Source organism: Mus caroli, unplaced genomic scaffold (assembly GCF_978045245.1).
Source record: "Mus caroli unplaced genomic scaffold, Mus_caroli_1 scaffold_17, whole genome shotgun sequence".
Taxonomy (NCBI): domain Eukaryota; kingdom Metazoa; phylum Chordata; class Mammalia; order Rodentia; family Muridae; genus Mus; species Mus caroli.
Window position 1 is genome coordinate 1,541,153 of NW_028227272.1, and position 18,755 is coordinate 1,559,907.

Genomic DNA, 18,755 nt, shown 5'->3' on the forward strand with positions numbered 1-18,755 from the left:
TAAAACCACGATCTAGTGTCAACCTTGCCTTCCGTGTTTTTCTTACCTCCTTGGTCACAATGAAACACAAGCAACTAACATGGTATCCCATTGTTCTGAGAAAATTTCACAGGATCATGGAATTCCCACATCCTGAGGCTGGGTATGGTCACACACACCTTTAATTCCAGAGGTGGATTTCTAGGAGTTCAAGAACATCCTTGTCTACCAAGTGAGTTCTAGGACAGTCAGGGCTATGTAGAGAGACAGCTTCTTCAAAATAATTTAAAATAAGACAAGACAAACCAACCCAACCCAACCCCCCAAGCCAAGTACCTGAGGAGGAGCACTGTTCATGCTCCATCTTACAGACAGGACTACTGAGGCAGACGGCCAGAGGGCGTGCCCAAGCTTACACACTGCAGGCTAGAAAAATCTAGAGATAGGCTGAAGAGATGTCTCAGCGGATACGAGCACCAACTGTTCTTCCGAAGGCCCTGAGTTCAAATCCCAGCAACCACATAGTGGCTTATCTGTAATGAGATCTGACGCCCTCTTCTGGTGTGTCTGAAGGCAGCTACAGCGAGTGTACTTACACATAGCAATAACTAAATCTTGGGGCCAGAGTGAGCTGGGCCGGAGTGAGCAAGAGGTCCTGAGTTCAATTCCCAGCAACCACATGATGGCTCACGGCTATCTGTACAGCTACAGTGTACTCATATGCATAAAATAAATAAATAAATACATAAATAAATCTAAAAAACGAAAATCAAGAGCTATCTCTCCTATACACAGCCCAGCCGGTCTTCACAGGACTCTGGCCTGTGTACCTCTAAGACTCTGCATGCTTTCTTTGCAGCTGCTGAGCTTGAGGTGTGTCCCCGCCATAACAGAAAATCAGTCAATTAAGTGCATCTATGACTTTATTAGTTGCTTAATGTCACAATGCCCAGCTTCTTTCCTTCCTTCCTCCCTCCCTTCCTTCCTTCCTCCCTCCCTCCCTTCCTTCCTTTACTGCACATGTGTATACATCGACACATGTGACACAATGTGCACTCGACACATGTGACACAGTGTGCACTTGGAGGTGAATGGACAACTTCACAGAGTCCCCTCCATCAAGTGGGCTACAGAGATTGATCTACCGGTTGCCCAGCTCGTTGGCAGCCACCATTACCTGTTGAGCCATCTTGCTGCCCTCCCCAATCTCTTTTTTAAAATAGTCTCATGAAATTGAGCCTGGCTTCACACTTATGTAGTTGAGGATAGCCTGGAACTTCTGATCTTTGTTTTTAACCTCTAAGTATCAGGATTACAAGAACAGTTTGTGTGGTGCTGATGATCAAACCCAAGGCCTTGAATATTGCAGGCCACCTACCAACTCAGCTATGCGTCCAGCCCCCAGTTTGCACATGTGGAAGAAAAAAATGGGAATAGGGAGGTTATCTCTTTGTAATCTGTGATAAGCCAGGGAAGGTGTGTGCTGTGTCAAGGGAGGATCTAACATTGGATTCTCCCCTTTGCCCAGACCATTAAGAGCCACACAAGTAAGAAACTGACATAAGGCCAGATGTGTCTAGGCCGAGCACAGCATCTAGACTCTCAGCTGCCAAGAATACAGGAACAATGAGATCTGCTTTCACTGGGGAAGGTCAAAGTTCCAAGGGCAAGGACCCCAGGCTCTAATGGACTTTAACCCTCTGGAATGTGAGCCACTATTAAATGCTTTTTTAAAAATAATTTATCTTGGTCATGGTGTTTGGGCACAGTAATAGAAAAATAACTAAGACATCTGGGATACTAAAAATAGGTGAAAACATTCCAGGGTGCAGAGTAAACTGTCAGCCCTGTGGCTTTCCTCTCTAGGCCCCTAGGGTCAGGTCAGCTGAGCCCTGGCGCTTGCCTGGCAGCAGGCCCTGGGGAAGAGGGCGGGGCTGGTTGCTAAGGTTTCAGGTGGTGCGGATCCTGGATCCGGAAGCAGGAAGCAGTGTGAGTTCCTAGGACCTACCTGGCCTGGGGGGAAGGGGTGCCACTAGAGGCAGGTGGGGGCACTGGAATCAGCTTTGCTGGGGAGAGAGGAGGTAAGGGGATGGTTGGGTGGGTGGGTCGGGGCTGCCCAGGTCAGGGTCAGTGTGGGGGCCAAAGGTCTAGGGGAGGGAGGGGAGACAAGCAGATGGGCTCGGGGTGTGTGTGTGGGGAGGAGATAGTGGAGAAAGGAACAGGGAAGGGAGAGGTTGCTGGGTCAGGAGCAGAAGGAATGGGGACAGAGGAAGAGGCTGGAGGGCTTACAGAGCAGAAGGCTGAGGAAAACAGGGGGGGGTCAAGGGTCATCTTAGGGTAGGGTCAGACTGTGTACGGCCAGAAAGAGGCCTGGACTGAGGTGGCCCTTTGGGGGGTCTGGGGCAGGTGACTGAGATGGGGCTTTCTGTTGAGGAGCTGAGGCAGGCGCTGCAGGCCACTGCGGAGGAAGTACTGGGGAGGCTGAGGAGCCGGCAGCTCTTCCAGTCGGAATGGGACATCGCTGCCTTTGTGGTCTTCCTCACATTTGTGGGTGAGTGCGGCTCCTGATCCAAGGCCCTACCCCGTTGGGGCAGGGGGCCACATCGCATCTGGATGCCTCTCTCTGGTCTCCAGGCACTGTGCTGTTGTTGCTGTTGCTGGTCTTTGTCCATTGCTGCTGTTGCTGCTGCTGCAGCACCTCCCCCAGGCCGCGGAAGGTGAGCCCCGGGAAGGTGAGAGCCTGGGAAGATGGACCTAGGAAGGGGTGGGTGCTGCACAGAGAGGAGCTCCCCTAGAAGCCGCCCTCACACCTTCACTGGGCGAGAAGGGCAGGGCAGAGCCTTCTGAGAGGTGAGGGTTCAGGCAGAGCTTTTTTTTCTCTTGCAGGAAAAGCCCAAGGGTGTGGATAACTTGGCCCTGGAACCTTAATGCTAACTTGCCCTTGGCATGGGTCCAGCTGGATGACAGTAACAGAGCCAATGTTTGCCAAAGCCTGAGTCTGGACTGTGTTCTAATCCCGCCAGGGGCAGTGTGGTGCCTCACCACAATGCACTCGTGATTCCCTTGTACACTCCCAACTTCTGCTACCCCTTGGGGCCCACTCTGCAGCCTGGGCACAGGCTGTGATGCCAACATTTAAGAGGCTGAGGTAGGCTGGGTGTGGTGGCACACGCCTTTAATCCCAGCACTTGGGAGGCAGAGGCAGGCAGATTTCTGAGTTCCAGGGCAGCCAGGGCTATACAGAAACCCTGTCTCAAAAAAAAAAAAAAAAAAAAAAAAAAAAAAAAAAAAGGCTGAGGCAGGAGGATTATGAAGGCCTTGACAGGGAACACGGGAAGCCATGGATCACCAGGGACTTTCAACTAGTCTCTACTGAGTAGGCAGACAGACAGACAGACCAGAGTCAAACCTGATTTTTATTTCTTAGAGGTGGGTTGGGGTTACAGAACAAATGGTCCCAGTACTGCACCTGATTTACAGGGAGGGTTCTTCCCTCTTCCCTCCTCCACTTCATAGGTGAGCGCTAACCCCATCCCTCAAGGACTTTCTAATGGGAGCTGAGAGGGTAGGAGAGGGGAGAGGCCTGGGCTTGGTCCCACCCTTAGTCCAAAGGTTCCTGGAGTGTCCAGGAAGGCAGGGTTAGGAGCTTGGCCACACTTCAGCTCATCTTCTTGACTGACCCCTCCCCTAATCAAAACACCAAGCCAGCACCCACTTCTCTAGGTGCCTCTCAGGTTCACTGCCATCAGTACCACAGGGAATGAGGAGGGAGAAAAGTGACAGTGACAGGTACTGCAGGGGTACGAGTTACCCAGGGGAGGGGCTACAAGTCAGGGCTACCATCTTGGGGGAGGAGGCAGGCAGGTGCTCGCTCAGAAGGGCCGGGAGCTCCAGTAGCTGGAAAACACAGCGATCTGCAGAGGGTGGGGCATGGTCAACAACAGGTCAGTAGGGTGTCCACTGGCTTCAGGGGTGTGGCAAGGGGGATGCTAAGGTTATGGGAGGGGACTGTGTCAGAGAACCTTTGCTGGATGATTGCTGTGTATGGTATCATGGGCTCTATAACTCGGGGGCACCTTGGAAGTGTGAGGAGAGCCTTGAATGGCCCTGCTCCCCTGTCCCACATGCCCAGGACATACCTTGTCCTTGAGCTGCTGGCAGAGCTGCAGGGAGACGGTGAAGTACACCAGGGCATCGTTGAGCCAGGGGATCACGCATTCTACCTTGTGCACATGGCTCACCTCGAGACGCTGTGAGCCCCACTCACTGGGGAAGGATGAGAAGTGGGTCCCTGAGGGTAGGCTTGGAGCCGGACCCCAAGAGCAGAGGGAGTAGAAGGGAAGGGGCTCAGCCGGGCGTGGTGGCCCACGCCTTTAATCCCAGCACTGGGGAGGCAGAGGCAGGCAGATCTCTGAGTTCGAGGCCAGCCTGCTCTACAGAGTGAGTTCCAGGACAGCCAGGGTTACACAGAGAAACCCTGTCTCGAAAAACCAAAACCAAACCAAACCAAACCAAAAAACAAAATAAAAAAAAAAAGGGAAGGGGCTCTAGGAGCCCTTTCTGTATACTTACAACATGGCCCCGGGGCTGTGAAGTACTGCGCCTCCCGCGGGGCGGAAGTTCTAGGCAGAAGCAGCAGAGTCCGTGAGGTCTAGGTAGAGAGTCCTCAGTAGTGCTGCTGTGGGGGCATCGGAGGTGGGGAGAACTTTACCTTGGTGGAGGTGGGCTGCAGGGCGTGCAGCTGGTACACAGTGAGGCACAGCTTGTTGAGGTTGATGTAGACATTGACCAGCAGGTCAGAGGGTAGGGTAGGTGCAAACATCCGCTGGAGGAGGCAGGAGGGACTTTAGGCTGCACTGCTACAGGATATGGCATTATGGGGGAAGGGAGGAGCCCAGTCCTATCCCAGATGCTTCTCCATAGGCTGAGGCACCAGAGGCTCCCCATAATCTCTGTGCACTGGCTGCTAGGTTGGACGCCACTGGCCACTGGCGGGAAACTGCGTTAACATATTGGGGTACAGGATGCAGGCCAAGCACCCAACCCGGAAGACTGCAGAAAACCACCCAGGCACAGAAATCTCCCTGGCTGGACCTCTCAGTAGAGACTTCTTTCTTGGGGTAGGGACTGTCTGAGGTACTGACCGTGAGGCCGCTGGCAGCAATCTCCGGCAGGGTGAGGGTGGCTGGGGTAGTGAGCCGGTTTCTGGCTCTAGTCAGTTGCAGCATAACAGCATCCATGAGCTGGGGACAGAAACAAAGTCTGTCAGGTGGCCATTGCTGCTTTGGTGGCAGCAGTTGGGCTCCCCCGTGTCCCAGCCCAAGCCCCTAGCATCGGCAAGCAACATCTGTAGATTCTGTTGTTGCCAGGTGACCATGGTTCCCATGGTTCCCAGGCCTAATCTACAAGCTTAGCAGATGCTGTAATTCAGGTCATAAGCTAATACATGTGGCCAGATCCCGGAGTCATGACTGGGAAGGAGCAGCTTCCAAAGAAGCCTGGGACACAGAGCTCACACTGGTCAGGGCAAGGCGCTGACACGGGAAGAGCACCTTGAGGACCTCTGCTCCTGTCTTGAACTGGTAGCTCTCATCCCGGTTTGCTAGGAGATAAATAGCTTGGCTCACATGGTTCCTGGCATCCTGGATCTGGAAACAGCCCCCACCACCCACAGAAACAAAGTCTGTCAGTTTCAGGGAAGCCACATTTCTGGGTCTTGAGCCTGATCCCAGAACATGGGGCCCACTTGAGAGGCTAAGCTCCCAGGAGAAGGTGGTGCCATCTGTGGTCTTGACCACCTCCAAAGCTGGAGTATTTGAACCTGGATGGCCAGGACAATCATGGCAGTCAAGGCATGCTGGCTCTTGGCCCTGTGTAAGTCACTGCTCAAAAGATAAGCCCTAGTACACCCATAAGGTAGTAAGTGTGCAAGGCTCAAGGGCAGAAACAAGCATGCCCAGGTACCCAGGGAGAGTAAGGAGGGGGACCTGTGAACCAGCTTCAGATCAGGGTGTGTGTGTGCCCATGTGAGTCACATGGCCTATGGGTAGGCAGAAAGCTTGTGGTTGATTCATAGTACATGGGAAGCCCCTGTTAAGTGACATTCAAAGGGACCTTCAGCTGTCCTAACATGGCCAAAGTCGAAAAAGTAGGGCTAGTTTTACATCCCTAATGTGGAGCAGACTCTGCCCCCCCCCCCCCCCTTCTGCTATATTTGCTGTGGTCGCAAAGTCCCCAGTGCTAGACTTGTCCAGGGAGGCCTGAGCTCGGGCCTGCCTTGGGCCGCCCAGGCTGGGTGGTGGACTTGTCCAGGGAGGCCTGAGCTCGGGCCTGCCTTGGGCCGCCAGGCTGGGTGGTGGACTTGTCCAGGGAGGCCTGAGCTCGGGCCTGCCTTGGGCCGCCCAGGCTGGGTGGTGGACTTGTCCAGGGAGGCCTGAGCTCGGGCCTGCCTTGGGCCGCCCAGGCTGGGTGGTGGACTTGTCCAGGGAGGCCTGAGCTCGCGCCTGCCTTGGGCCGCCCAGGCTGGGTGGTGGACTTGTCCAGGGAGGCCTGAGCTCGGGCCAGGCTGGGTGGTGGACTTGTCCAGGGAGGCCTGAGCTCGGGCCTGCCTTGGGCCGCCAGGCTGGGTGGTGGACTTGTCCAGGGAGGCCTGAGCTCGCGCCTGCCTTGGGCCGCCCAGGCTGGGTGGTGGACTTGTCCAGGGAGGCCTGAGCTCGGGCCTGCCTTGGGCCGCCCAGGCTGGGTGGTGGACTTGTCCAGGGAGGCCTGAGCTCGGGCCAGGCTGGGTGGTGGACTTGTCCAGGGAGGCCTGAGCTCGGGCCTGCCTTGGGCCGCCAGGCTGGGTGGTGGACTTGTCCAGGGAGGCCTGAGCTCGCGCCTGCCTTGGGCCGCTCAGGCTGGGTGGTGGACTTGTCCAGGGAGGCCTGAGCTCGGGCCAGGCTGGGTGGTGGACTTGTCCAGGGAGGCCTGAGCTCGGGCCTGCCTTGGGCCGCCCAGGCTGGGTGGTGGACTTGTCCAGGGAGGCCTGAGCTCGGGCCAGGCTGGGTGGTGGACTTGTCCAGGGAGGCCTGAGCTCGGGCCTGCCTTGGGCCGCCCAGGCTGGGTGGTGGACTTGTCCAGGGAGGCCTGAGCTCGCGCCTGCCTTGGGCCGCCCAGGCTGGGTGGTGGACTTGTCCAGGGAGGCCTGAGCTCGGGCCAGGCTGGGTGGTGGACTTGTCCAGGGAGGCCTGAGCTCGGGCCTGCCTTGGGCCGCCAGGCTGGGTGGTGGACCTCACCTGCTGCAGCTTCCACTGCTTGTCCTCCCGGAAGGCCAAGTGCAACAACTGGTTGTTCCGAGGCATCTTCAAGTTCACATCCTGTGAGCCAGCAATGCAGTGGGGGGATGGCTGAGGCCCTAGCACCTCAGCCAGCCAGGAGGGAGATAAAGAGGAATGTCAAGAAATAGGAACTCAGACCCAGGAAGAACCACAAAGTGGTGGTGGTGGTGGGGGAAAGAAGCTGAGAAAGGGGAAGAGCTGGACAGGAGGTAGTGGTGTAGCCTGAACCGTGGGGAGGGGCTGTCCCCCAGGGCCTTTGAGGCCTTAGCTCAGAGGGTGGTGGCCCATTCAACTTTGATGCGGGGCCAGCCTGCCTAGGCTTCCAAAGTTTGTATTTCACAGGGTCCAGATGCCAGGCTGAACTAAGTGTAATGCCATCAGCTTCCTGTCCTTCCCCTCCTGGGATCTAAAGCCTATCTCATGAAGTAGTGTGAGGGTTGCCTGTGTATTACAGACATACAAGGAAACAGGTCAGAGACAAGGGTCAGAGCCAGGGTCACACAGCTAGCTGGTGGCAGAGCTAAGCCATCACCATCCTTGTCACCAGCTGGACTGTTGGGGGACTCACCGCTTGGCTGAGGGCATCCCCTTGCAGAGTCAGCACCCCTTTCACCTGGTCTGTGCTGTAACACACAGGAGTCAGAGGAGCGCCTGCTACTGCTCCCTCCCCTTGCAGGCTGCCCCATCGTACCCTGGGCATTTCCTCCCCCCAGGTGTACGCCCCTTCCAAAGGCTCCTGCCCAACCCAGCTCACCCACAGCTGCCCAGGATGAAGTTCTCCTGCTTGGCAGGGCCCTCGGTGCTGGGGCCTGGGAGAGTGAAGCGGAGAGAGGCCTCCTGTGGAAGACAGCGCAGTCCTAACACCTCACCTCAGTCTGGCCAGTGTTCCATTCCAAGGCCTAGATACTTTGCCAGATTAGCAGGGGAAGGGACGAGGAGGGCAGGCCTGACCTGGCCCCTCTGCCTTTGCCCTACTAAACCTCCAAGATTTTATGAGCTCAGACCCGTTCATTCCAGTCCTGAGCATATCATGAGCAGCCAGGTGGAACACAGAAGAGAGGCACAGTGCCTAGATGGCTGGAGTGCTGTGATATGTGTGGAGAGCAGAGTCCCCGAATCAGGCAGTCAGTCACAGTAACATGCTTTCCTAGGTCACTGTCCTAGGAAAGATAGTGAGATAGTTTATCTTCACAAACAGACCTGTGAGCCTGGTTAGGGTAAGGGAACAGGCTCAGAAATCCGGGTAACTTGGCTGAGATCACTTCAGAGCTCCGATTATCAGTTTTGTTTTGAGACTGTTTTGTTTGAGGCAGTGTTTCATAATGGAGACTAAGGCTGGCTTCTAACTCATGAACCTCTAGTCTCACTCTTCCGAGTGCTGAAATCACAAGCTTTCACCACTACCCTGCTTGCTCACAGATAAATGTCAGTTTCAAAGATAGTTCACTCTAGCCGGGCGTGGTGGCGCACGCCTTTAATCCCAGCACTCGGGAGGCAGAGGCAGGCGGATTTCTGAGTTCTAGGCCAGCCTGGTCTACAAAGTGAGTCCCAGGACAGCCAGGGCTATACAGAGAAACCCTGTCTCGAAAAACCTAAAAAAAAAAAAAAAAAAAAAAAAAAAAAAAAAGATAGTTCACTCTCAAGACCTGGTGCCAACTCTAGGGTCTAGGACCTTGGCTGCGCACACACACTGCTTGTGTAATTACATGCCACCATGCCTGCGTCTGAACTGTACTCTCAGAAGTGGGTATCTGCACGGGTCACGCTCAGCATCTGCTGTGTGCGAATGGCAGGACCCGGTGGATAGGAAGGACGGCAGGCCGGGCGGGACCGGCGGGTGCGTTACCTTGAGGATGTCCTGCAGCTGTCTCAGCACGGCGTGCACCTCAGCGTGCAGTAACCAGCGAAACTCCTCTTCCTGCGGACAGCGTGGCGTCAAACCCATCCCATCCCCGCCGCCGGTCGGCTGGCCGCCCGCCGCCCCCTGCCCGCCGAGCGGGTCCCACCAGTACTGCCCGCTCCGCGGCGCTCGCAGCCATCGCGGTCGCCATCGTCCTGGACGCGCACCGTCTCTGTGGTCTGTAGTCAGGAGAGTGGCGCGTAACGCCCGCCCCTTTTTCGCCTCCTTCCCGTGACGATTGGCAAATAGGGCACAAGCTCCGCCCTCAAGCCGGCTACGCCTCAAGCGACTGGCTGTAGCTTCTAGTCCTGGCTGGTGAGTGGCTAGACGGACAGGCCACGCCTCGCCTTCTATCCGCCCGCCTCAACCCCTGCTCTTCCGCAGGGACCCGGGCTTTGGCTACCAATCTAGTTCTGTTGTTCACTGATTGGTCAGCGGGGCCGTCCATCAAGTTATTCCAAGAATCAGGTGAGTTGGCTCCAACCTAGGTCCCCCTAAAGCATTTGGGTACAAGTGACACAGTTATGGTACCAAGAAATGTTTTATTTTTTTTTCTTGCAGTAGCTTTGTTAATTGCACAAAATCATGTTTTGTTTTTGCCATTTAAACATTATCACACAATCCTATTCTGAAAGACAATGTTCATTAAAAACAAAGTGAAAATAAAAATTCACAACCTTAATCACCTAGATTTGTCATTTAAAGGAAAAATGGGAGTAGGGGCTTTCTTACAAGCATTTTCACAATGTCACATTTTCTCCATAAAAGGAAAGGATTTCAAAATGAAAGGTGAAATAGCTTAAACAGAAATAGTCATAAAAAGGAACTTTACAGAATTGTCAACAATATTAAGACAACATTGACTAACCGGTTTTCTTACAGCATCTTCCCCACCCCCAGCCCCCAGGACCAAGACAGGCTGTGTCCAGACAGAAACTGCTCAGCATCCCAGTGAATGGACAATTGCACTCAACTCCACGAGCATCCCCTGTTCCATGCCCATGTCCTGAGATCCTTATCCCAGATGGAAAAGTTAAATCGTGGCTTTGGAAATCCAAACTCATGAGGAGGAAGGCTTCCTCAGGCGATTCCTCTCATGTGACATTCTAAGCCTCTCTGGTCCCCTCTTCAAGGAGAAATGCTTCAAGTCCCAAAAAACCCAGACCTTGGAACCACTGGCAGAAGGAAGGTTCCTCATCAAAAGCCCAGCCTATGAAATGCTCATCTATGAAATGCTTATTATTGGTGTTGATCAGGCTGGGTCTGGGTCAAAAGAGGATGGGACAGAAATATCTCCATGGAAGGAAAAGGGGAAGAGGGACATGCATGGGACCTGTGTAGAGCAGGCTGAACAGGTAGCCCAGCTCAAGAGACTGGCGTAACGGAAAGAGGAAGGAGCCACCCATACACTTCACTGCTCTCAAGGCCCTTAAGGCCCCTTCCCTTGGGCTGGAATGAAAATCCAAATAAAACCTCCAGGAGGAACAGGCTCAGGGGACAGAAGACGGTCGACTCTGCTCCGCCTGAAGAGGTGTCTATGTGGCTATGCTGGTCTCTCTTCAGTTCACAGAGGCATTCTGGGAGCTGCTGTGTAATGGTAGTGTCTACAGGAAAATCCTCCTCAGCTGGAGATCCACAGAGCCTCCTCAGGGAATCTGTTGGTTCATGATGGCTGAGGGGCCTCTCCTTTCAGGGGCCCAGTGGGGGCCAGTCTCTGTCCTGGGGAAGTTGAAAGAAGGCTTCCAGTGCTCCCTGTCAATTCTAGTCCCTCCAGTCCCTTGACCAGAAGGGGGCTAAGCTTGCAAGAACAGCCAGGCAGCAGTTTCTGGGTAGCTTCTATCCTGGGTGTGTGTGTGACAGAGACAGAGAACACAGAGGAACAGAGAGAGAATACACAGCCTCCTGCTCCAGGGTCAATCAATGCCCAGCTCAAGAGCTTCTTCACAGCCACCAGTAGAGATAGATCCTCTTATCCCTGGCCAGGGCCGCAGGGATGCTGCTGTGTACTGTGCTGATGCAAGTTTCAAAGTCTGTATAAAAGGAAATGGAGACAGGTGACTGGTCCAGAGCTAAGTCCCAGAACCCTGACCCCACACTGGGAGGGGAGGTCAGAGGGAAGATGGGAGGGTAGATGGGCAGGCAAGGCTTAGTGTATGTAGGCTCGGTACACGGCAGACATATCATTGTCAGACTGGTCCAGTGCCTTGGCTCTTTTGTATACCTGAAAAAAAAATAAAAGAGGTAGAGGTTGGTCTCTAGCTACAGAGCTACTATGTGGGAGAGCCCTGATTCCTGGAGCCATTTCCAGATAGTTAGCATCATGTTGCTTAGCAGGCAGGACCCAGAGCTTGAGATATGTGGGTATGAATACTGGCTTGATGTGGGGCAAATGCCCTAGCCTGTGGACTTCTGCCACAGCCCCACCTGAAGAAGGACCAGTCACAACACTCATGGCTTTATTTATATGGGTGCATTTACTCAGACATGTGAAGTGCTCAGTGCTGTTAGGAGTCAAGGAGTCAATGCAGGGTGTTTTATTACCCTCAGGATCACTGTACCCTTCCTTAAAAAATGGCTGGCACCTCCCAACCAACTCTCCAAAGGCTCCTTTGTGCTCATCAACACAGCAGCTGTGCCCATTGATGTACCAGCTATTTCTGTTTTATTACCTTAGAGCCTACATACACTATTTTATTACTTTTGTTTTATTCAGTTTTAAAATTTATTTTATTTCATGTGTCTGTTTGTCTGCATGTATGTCTGTGTACTATGTGGGTGCCTGGTGCTCTCAGAGGGGTTTGGATCTCCTGGAACTAGAGTTACAGATGTATATGATCTGCCATATGGGTGTTGGAATTTGAACCCGGGCCCTCTGTAAAAGCAGCTGGTTCTCTTAAGTCCTGATCCATCAGCCCCAGTGTTTGGAATTTATTGTTGAGACAGGGCTTTCCTTACAGCCTACAAGGATCTCATGTTTGTTTGTTCCTCCTTTTATCTTCCCACTATGTAGCCCCAGCTCTCCTGGAATTCACTATATTACACTTGGCTTATTTATTGCTATTGTTTTAAAGAACGGTTCTCACTCTGTAGCGCTGGCTGGTTCATTATGTAGACTAGGCTTGCCTCTAACTCACTGACCAGACTGCACCTGCCTCCTGAGTTTTGGATTAATGTGCCATTGACTGGTATGTGTGGGGGTGTTCTGCCTGTGTCTGTGCACACTTTTAACTGCTGAGATTTTTTTCCAGCTCAGCCTCCCCAAACTGTATTTATTATACTCTTTACAGTCTTTACTTGTTTAAAAGCGTCAAGCTTATTTTGTGTTTCCATTAAAATGTAAGTGATGTGAAGACAGGAGGCGCTGCTTGTATCCCAGCATGTTCCAGAACCATAGCAATAGAAGCCATCCAAGACTCTGGGGACTGCATGGAAGCTTGAAAAGACTCAAAGCCACCGTGTGAAAGGCAGCAGGGTGCCCAGGTTTGCTGAGGTGATATGCAGCTGAACAGTCTAAGCAGAGCCACTGTCAAGGAGAATACACACATTTCTGTTATGCTGAGTAGTTTCTAGACTGAACACCAAGAATGCCATCACAGGCAGGAACCGATGGCCCATCTCTCCAGTCCTAAAAAGTGTTTTTAAAAGAGAAGAAATTAAGTGGAAATTAAAATTCTAGCTACTGGGCTGGAGAGATGGCTCAGTGGTTAAGAGCACTGACTGCTCTTCCAGAGGTCCTGAGTTCAACTCCCAGCAACCACATGGTGTCTCACAACCATCTGTAATGGGATCCAATGCTCTCTTCTAGTCTGTCTCAAGACAGCTACAGTGTACTCATATATAAAAAAAATAATAAAAATAAATCTTAAAAAAAAAAAAAAAAGTTCTAGCTACTTAGGAGACTGATGGGAGAGAATATGTGAGCACAGGCATGAAGAAGGTGCCAGGACAAGAAAGACTCCTTTCCCAAAAGAAACTTTTCTAATGTGCCCATGTGGTATAACACCTTATGTTAGGTGAAATGATGTGACTGGAGCAAGCACTGTAATTGGTAAGGAGATACTGCAGATGGATAAAAATGCAAGTCCCATCCATAGGCTGTGTAAACATGACACAACAGGCAGGTATGCTGGAATACTAGCAGCACTATGGAGATTAAGGCAGGAGGATTGTGGACTTGAGGCTAGTCTGGGCTACCTAATGAGATCCGAGACAGTCTGAGCTACTGAAGTGAAGGGCAGGCAGAATTAGAGGAGACTAACAGAGATTCCAGCCACAGCTGGAATCATATGATGCAAATCATCAACCCCTTTGTTCATTAAACACCACCAATTATCCATTGCACAAACATCCTGTTTTCAATTTTTTGGGGGGGGGGCAGGGCAATTAGGAATTGAACCCCAGGGTCTTGTACGTGCCAGGTAAGTACTCTACCAAGAAATGTTATCTCTAGTCCCTCCTTTTTAATCTTTGAGACAGACTCTCACTAAGTTGTGTAGGCTGGCCTTGAACCTTCTACTTCAGCCTTAGTTAGTTAGGGCTACAGTTATATATGACAATACTTGGCTAGAAAGACTTTCAAGTAATCCAAAGATCAAAGAAGAAATCACAAAGAAAATAATAATAAAAAATTACTGTGGTTGATAAGAAAATGAGCTCTCATGCTCAGGTTATAAGTAGGTCTAGAACTGTTGCGTGTAGGACTCCTCTACCAGAGACTAGATAGAGAAAAAGAATTTAGATCCTAACCTAAAGACAGAACCAGTGCAATTCTATATATGACGTTCCTTCCTTTCTTGGCTCAATGTAGTGAGATTAAGTATGAAAATGTAAGAATTACACCTGTAATCACAGTGCCCAGGAGGTTGATCAGAAGGGTCGGCAAGACCCTGTTCTCAATAAAGTGGGAAGAAAAGAAAAGCTAAGAAAGCAAGACAGAAATAAGAATGAAATTCAAGGATCTAGGGCCTGGGCCACTTGCTATGAAGTTACCTCATTGGCTGCAGCTGCCATGGGAGTGGGGTGGTTGACTGCATCACCCAATGCAATGGCCAGGCGGAGATCCTTCTGAATGTATTTCAGGTAGAAGTCAGGTTTAAAGTTTCCTTGTAGGATATCTGAGAAGGGAAAGCCATTCATTAGAAGTTTAAAGATCTGCATGAAAATTGCCTGCAGAGTATCAGGCTCACCTCCACCATTTCCAAAGGGCACGGCCCTGTCCTCCCCCATGTCCAAAAGACTCAGGGCCTACTTTGGGGCCTCAAATACCATTTTCACCGTCTCTCTGGACCTCTTTTGAACGGGGCAAGGACTGACTGGAAAGGGGGCTCTTTAAACAATGAATCATGAAAGGATTCTTTCCTGGATGGTCTGACCCAGCTGCTCAGCTCTAATGAAAATAAAACTGCAAGAAGAATAGTCAAAGGTGACTTACTTTGGCACTTCTGGTCCAGAAAGATGCTGGCCAATTGTCCCTGATTAAGGATGTCCAAGAGTGTCTGCTGTGATTGGCCTGTCACCTGGGCCAGCGTGAGCCCCTCAGCAATGGTGGCCATGAAGCTCCCTTGGACCATGTTCACAATCAGCATCATCTTGGCTGCATTGCCAACTTCACCTGCTCAGGGCAAAGGTCATGTCCCAAGGATTCTATAGACAGGTCATCTCTACCTGCCTTTACCCATGCACCTGGAAAACCTCTTTCAACTGTCCTAGACAGGACTGGCTCTTTTTCCTTCCAGGTACTAATTGTGCCTGGCAAAAGAAGCCTTCTTTTAGGAAGCCTGGTGAGGCCATGTGGGACTGACACTGTCACCAATGTAGCTGCCCTACCTGCAAGCCTTTAGTCCCAACATGGCCAGATAGGTGGGTAGGTATATTACCTAAAAAGAAAGATGTCTTTCCCATTGCCTGGAAGCAGCTGCTGCAGTCCTCATACAAGCCCCTGTCTCCGGCTGCTAAGATCACCAACATCCCATCATTGGACAGTTGCTGATTCCCTGAGACTGGTGCTTCCAGAAAGCGTCCCCCTCTGGATACAATCACCTGTAAGGAAAGCCATAGCTTCTGATTGGTCTTGCTTTTCCAAGTATGGAGGAAGGAACATTTTTGGGTGTCATGGTGTCTCATCATAGAATATGTTAGCGTGTTGCTATCAAAAGTCCAAAGCTGAGCTGGGCATGGTGGCACACGCCTTTAATCCCAGCACTCGGGAGGCAGAGGCAGGTATCCTCTTTCTGAGTTTGAGGCCAGCCTGGTCTACAAAGTGAGTTCCAGGACAGTCAGGGCTATACAGAGAAACCCTGTCTCGAAAACAAAAAAAAAAGTCCCAAAGCCAACACATGTACCAAAGCCTACTACTGTAGTGGATTGGATAGGCTATCATTATACAGAAGTTGAGTCACAGAAAATAAGGGAGGTGGTTTGTGTATATCTTGTTTTCCAGTGTTCTGATTTTCAAAGACCAAGGGGCAAACAGCCATACAGATGCCTGGGCTAAACTCCTGCCCTCTGGACCCTGCCACCCTCAGAATACAAGTGGGCCCATAAGATTGTGAAGAGGACACTATGCTAGACTCAACTGTAGACAGCTGTTTAAGCCAAAAAGGCCACACTGGCAGTCTGGAGGCTTCTCACTGTAGGAGGGCTGACAGCATGGGACCTCCTGTCTACTAGCCTGCAGTGACCTTCCATGGCCGTTCCAACCAGCTGAGGTTCTGAAGGGGGACAGTCAAGAGACTAGTCCCAAGGCTCCCGACGTCCGCTCTAGTGTAACCAAACTGCCCGTACTTGGGTGTGGTCAGCCTGGGTCTTGGGCTCCCACTGAAAAGATGATCCAGAGCCAGCCTACATAAGGCTGCTACCTGGGCCAGCTCGGTGACTGTATCCGCATCCACCGTTGACATGTCCACATAGCACTTCCCGGGGCGGATTCCTTGCAGCACCCCGCTGGGGCCCAGCACCAGCTGTGGGGACACAATGAAGAAGCAATAGTCCAGACTCACAGTTAAGTGCTCAGGGTTCCCTGCAGAACACAATCTGTTGGGTTTTTTGGAGTTCACTTCCTGATCAGAAGTTAACTATTAAGAATGATAATGAAAGAGCTACTAAATATGTATGAGAGAGAAAAGTAATTTCAGGCAGAGGGATCTCTGTGAGTTCCAGGCTACTTACATAGCATGTTCCAGGCCAATGAAGGCTACATATGAGATTTCATAATAGGCTGTGGTGAAGCATGCCTTTAAGCATGGCACTCAAGAGTCAGGCGGATCTCTGGCCAGCCTGGTCTACAGACTAAGTTCCCGGGCAGCCAGGGCTACACAGAGAAACCCTGTAGTCAAAAAACCAATCAACTAACCAACCAACCAACCCACCCAAAACAAAACAAAACAAAACAAAACAAAAACCAAACCAAACCAAACCAAACCAACCAACCAACCAAAAAACAAAAAAGCAAACCAAACCAACCAAAAAGTCATTCCAGAATGTTCCCTTTTATCCTTGTATTCTCTTCCCAAGGTTCAAAAGACAGAACTTCATTACTTATTTTGGAGACTTCTTTGGAGTAGATCACTCACAGTTTAATAGGATCACTACTAAAATTTCTAACACATGCGAATCCAGCAACAGCTAAAATAGGAGTTGGCCCTTGGACAAAAGAAAGGCACACTCAGCTATAAAACAGTCCAGCTCAGTAGAATTCCTGGACCAGTTCATAAAAAATGTTTAAGCAGACTTCAAGAACCCAGAAGTTCTTTCTTTGAATTAAAGTCTGTATTCAACTTTGACATGTTTCCCAAAAAGAGTTGGCCCACAGATGGGATATCCCCCCACATGCAGACACTCACTCAGTGTGCAGGGGAGAAGGGGAGGAGGCCAGCCAGCTCTCTTGGCTACGACCTGAGATGCAGAGGGAAGGGGGATCCTTACGTCCTTGGCTGCCTTTGGATCCGACACACAGGCAAAAGTGATGTCACAGGTTGAAACGACTTCAGCGGGGGTTCTTCCTAGGCGGGCCCCCTCCTGGATGAACAAATCACACTGCAAAAGTCACAGATCCTAATGTGAGCTGCATGCAATGCACAACAAACATGCCGGATAGGCCAGAGATGTGTATGCCCCTGTCTGGTTTCCCAAGGCAGGAGGCTGAGGTTGAAGCCCTGGGACACTAGAGCTGGAGAACCAACCCCTTGAGCTTAAGAGGACAGAGAAGTTTATAAAGACTGTCCTGTTTCTGTAGATGAACATGGTGACTAGCTAGAATGATGTGATACTTCACACAAGGCCAGTGTCTGCTGAAGGCTGGCATTTGAAAATTAGGATATGAACAGTGGCTATGTCCAGCTCCTCTGTGCTAGTAAAACTGTGGCAAAACCAGTCTAGTGACCTGAGCCACTAGCACAGAGCAAGGTGGAGCACATGCAGAGGGAGCAGGGTGGGGCTGTGTGGTCCCTTTCTTTTGACTGGTTCCAAATCCTATAGCCAGGTTAAGACTTACACAGGGTCTCAAAGTCCTAACTTATTTTTTTTTTCTGAAATTAATTATCCAGAATACCCTATAAAACAGCTCACTGGTGTTAGTGTACTCCCTCCCTCCCACATTATATTGAAAGAGATTGTCAGAATAATTTGAGCACTATTTTTGTGAGTAGGCTTAAAAAAAACAAAACAAAACCAAAAAAAACCCTTTGGTGGTGGTGTTGGATCACTTTAATCCTAGAACTTGGGAGGCAAAGGCAGGTAGAGCTCTGTCAATTTGTGGCTACCCTGGTCTACAGAGTGGTTTCCAAGACAGCCAGGGCTACATGGAGAAACCCTGTCTTGATTTTTTTTACTTTTTATGAGTATTTTCAATGCATATGTGTCTGTGTTGGAGTCCCTGGCACTGGTGGTAGGGTGTTGGTAAGCTACTGCGTGGGCTCTAGAACTGAAACCAGATCCTCTGCAGGACCAAACAGTGCCCTTAACAGCTGAGTCATCTCTCCAGGACCCCTGAAAATGTTTGCTGTGTTTCAGATTGTATTAACTTTACTGTGTGCATGTGCATGAGTGCACACACATGAAACAGGAATGATGGTGCAGACCATTCTATGTGGGATCTGAGATTGGTGGACATTCAATACTGTCCAATTCTTGTTTTGGGAGTGTTATTATCCAATAACTATGGATCTAGAACTGGGGAGATGGCTCATTGGTTAAGAGCACTTGTTTTTCCAAAGACTTGGGGTTTTATCCCTAGCACTCATATGGGAGGATCCAACAGCTCTTCTGACCTCCATGGGCATCAGGCGCACACAGAACACAGATACACATTTGGGCAAAACATTCATACGCATAAAATATGAAATAAAAATAAAACCTTAAGGCCAGTTGTAGTACTGCATACCTTTAATCCTACCTAGCACTTGGGAGGTAGAAGGTGAATCTTTGTGAGTTCAAGGACAGCCTAGTCTATAGTGTGAGCTATAGGCAAAGCCAGGGCTATATAGTGAGACCCTATCTTAAAAACAAAATTTAACAAAATAAAAAATGTTTTAAAAAAGTTATTCATGTATTTTACGTATATG

At 50.8% G+C, this 18,755-nt stretch overlaps 3 protein-coding genes across 12 annotated transcripts in view; 1 reads left to right on the forward strand and 2 right to left on the reverse strand.

Moving 5' to 3' along the window:
• Positions 1 to 1,892: 1,892 nt before the first annotated feature.
• Smim22 (small integral membrane protein 22) lies at positions 1,893 to 10,348 on the forward strand. 7 transcript variants are annotated; one of them, XR_015045715.1, is made up of 5 exons: positions 1,925 to 2,060; positions 2,386 to 2,530; positions 2,614 to 2,711; positions 9,580 to 9,663; positions 10,078 to 10,348. XR_015045715.1 is itself a non-coding variant. In XM_021185237.3 (4 exons), exons 2-4 carry the CDS (start codon positions 2,395 to 2,397, stop codon positions 2,905 to 2,907), a joined length of 261 nt encoding a protein of 86 aa, XP_021040896.1. In that variant the 5' UTR covers positions 1,893 to 1,968; positions 2,386 to 2,394; the 3' UTR covers positions 2,908 to 2,969. The 7 variants fall into 7 exon arrangements, 3 of the variants coding, with proteins under 3 accessions (XP_021040896.1, XP_021040893.1, XP_021040895.1); XR_015045716.1 differs by having other exon boundaries at positions 2,614 to 2,696; XM_021185237.3 differs by lacking the exons at positions 9,580 to 9,663; positions 10,078 to 10,348 and adding an exon at positions 2,866 to 2,969 and having other exon boundaries at positions 1,893 to 1,968; positions 2,614 to 2,696.
• On the reverse strand, positions 3,378 to 9,414 carry Rogdi (rogdi atypical leucine zipper). 3 transcript variants are annotated; one of them, XM_021185063.3, is made up of 11 exons: positions 9,302 to 9,414; positions 9,142 to 9,213; positions 8,050 to 8,132; positions 7,864 to 7,918; positions 7,254 to 7,334; positions 5,532 to 5,627; positions 5,124 to 5,222; positions 4,691 to 4,804; positions 4,552 to 4,601; positions 4,119 to 4,245; positions 3,378 to 3,893 (listed from the first exon to the last, which is right to left on the reverse strand). In XM_021185063.3, the coding sequence occupies exons 1-11, from the start codon at positions 9,344 to 9,346 to the stop codon at positions 3,852 to 3,854; spliced, it is 864 nt and encodes a 287-aa protein (XP_021040722.1). In that variant the 5' UTR covers positions 9,347 to 9,414; the 3' UTR covers positions 3,378 to 3,851. The 3 variants fall into 3 exon arrangements, with proteins under 3 accessions (XP_021040722.1, XP_021040721.1, XP_021040723.1); XM_021185062.3 differs by having other exon boundaries at positions 5,496 to 5,627; XM_021185064.3 differs by lacking the exon at positions 5,532 to 5,627.
• The window catches only part of Glyr1 (glyoxylate reductase 1 homolog), a 36,608-nt gene continuing 27,570 nt past the window's right edge, over positions 9,718 to 18,755 (reverse strand). Inside the window, exons 11-16 of one of the 2 annotated variants that reach the window (XM_021184537.2) lie at positions 17,119 to 17,211; positions 16,053 to 16,154; positions 15,072 to 15,234; positions 14,627 to 14,806; positions 14,185 to 14,309; positions 9,718 to 11,416 (exon numbers count right to left, since the gene is read on the reverse strand). In XM_021184537.2, the coding sequence (XP_021040196.1) occupies positions 11,342 to 11,416; positions 14,185 to 14,309; positions 14,627 to 14,806; positions 15,072 to 15,234; positions 16,053 to 16,154; positions 17,119 to 17,211 (738 nt within the window). In that variant the 3' untranslated portion in view covers positions 9,718 to 11,341. Of the gene's footprint in view, positions 11,417 to 14,184; positions 14,310 to 14,626; positions 14,807 to 15,071; positions 15,235 to 16,052; positions 16,155 to 17,118; positions 17,230 to 18,755 lie in introns of both variants that reach the window. The other variant, XM_021184536.2, reaches the window with a different exon arrangement.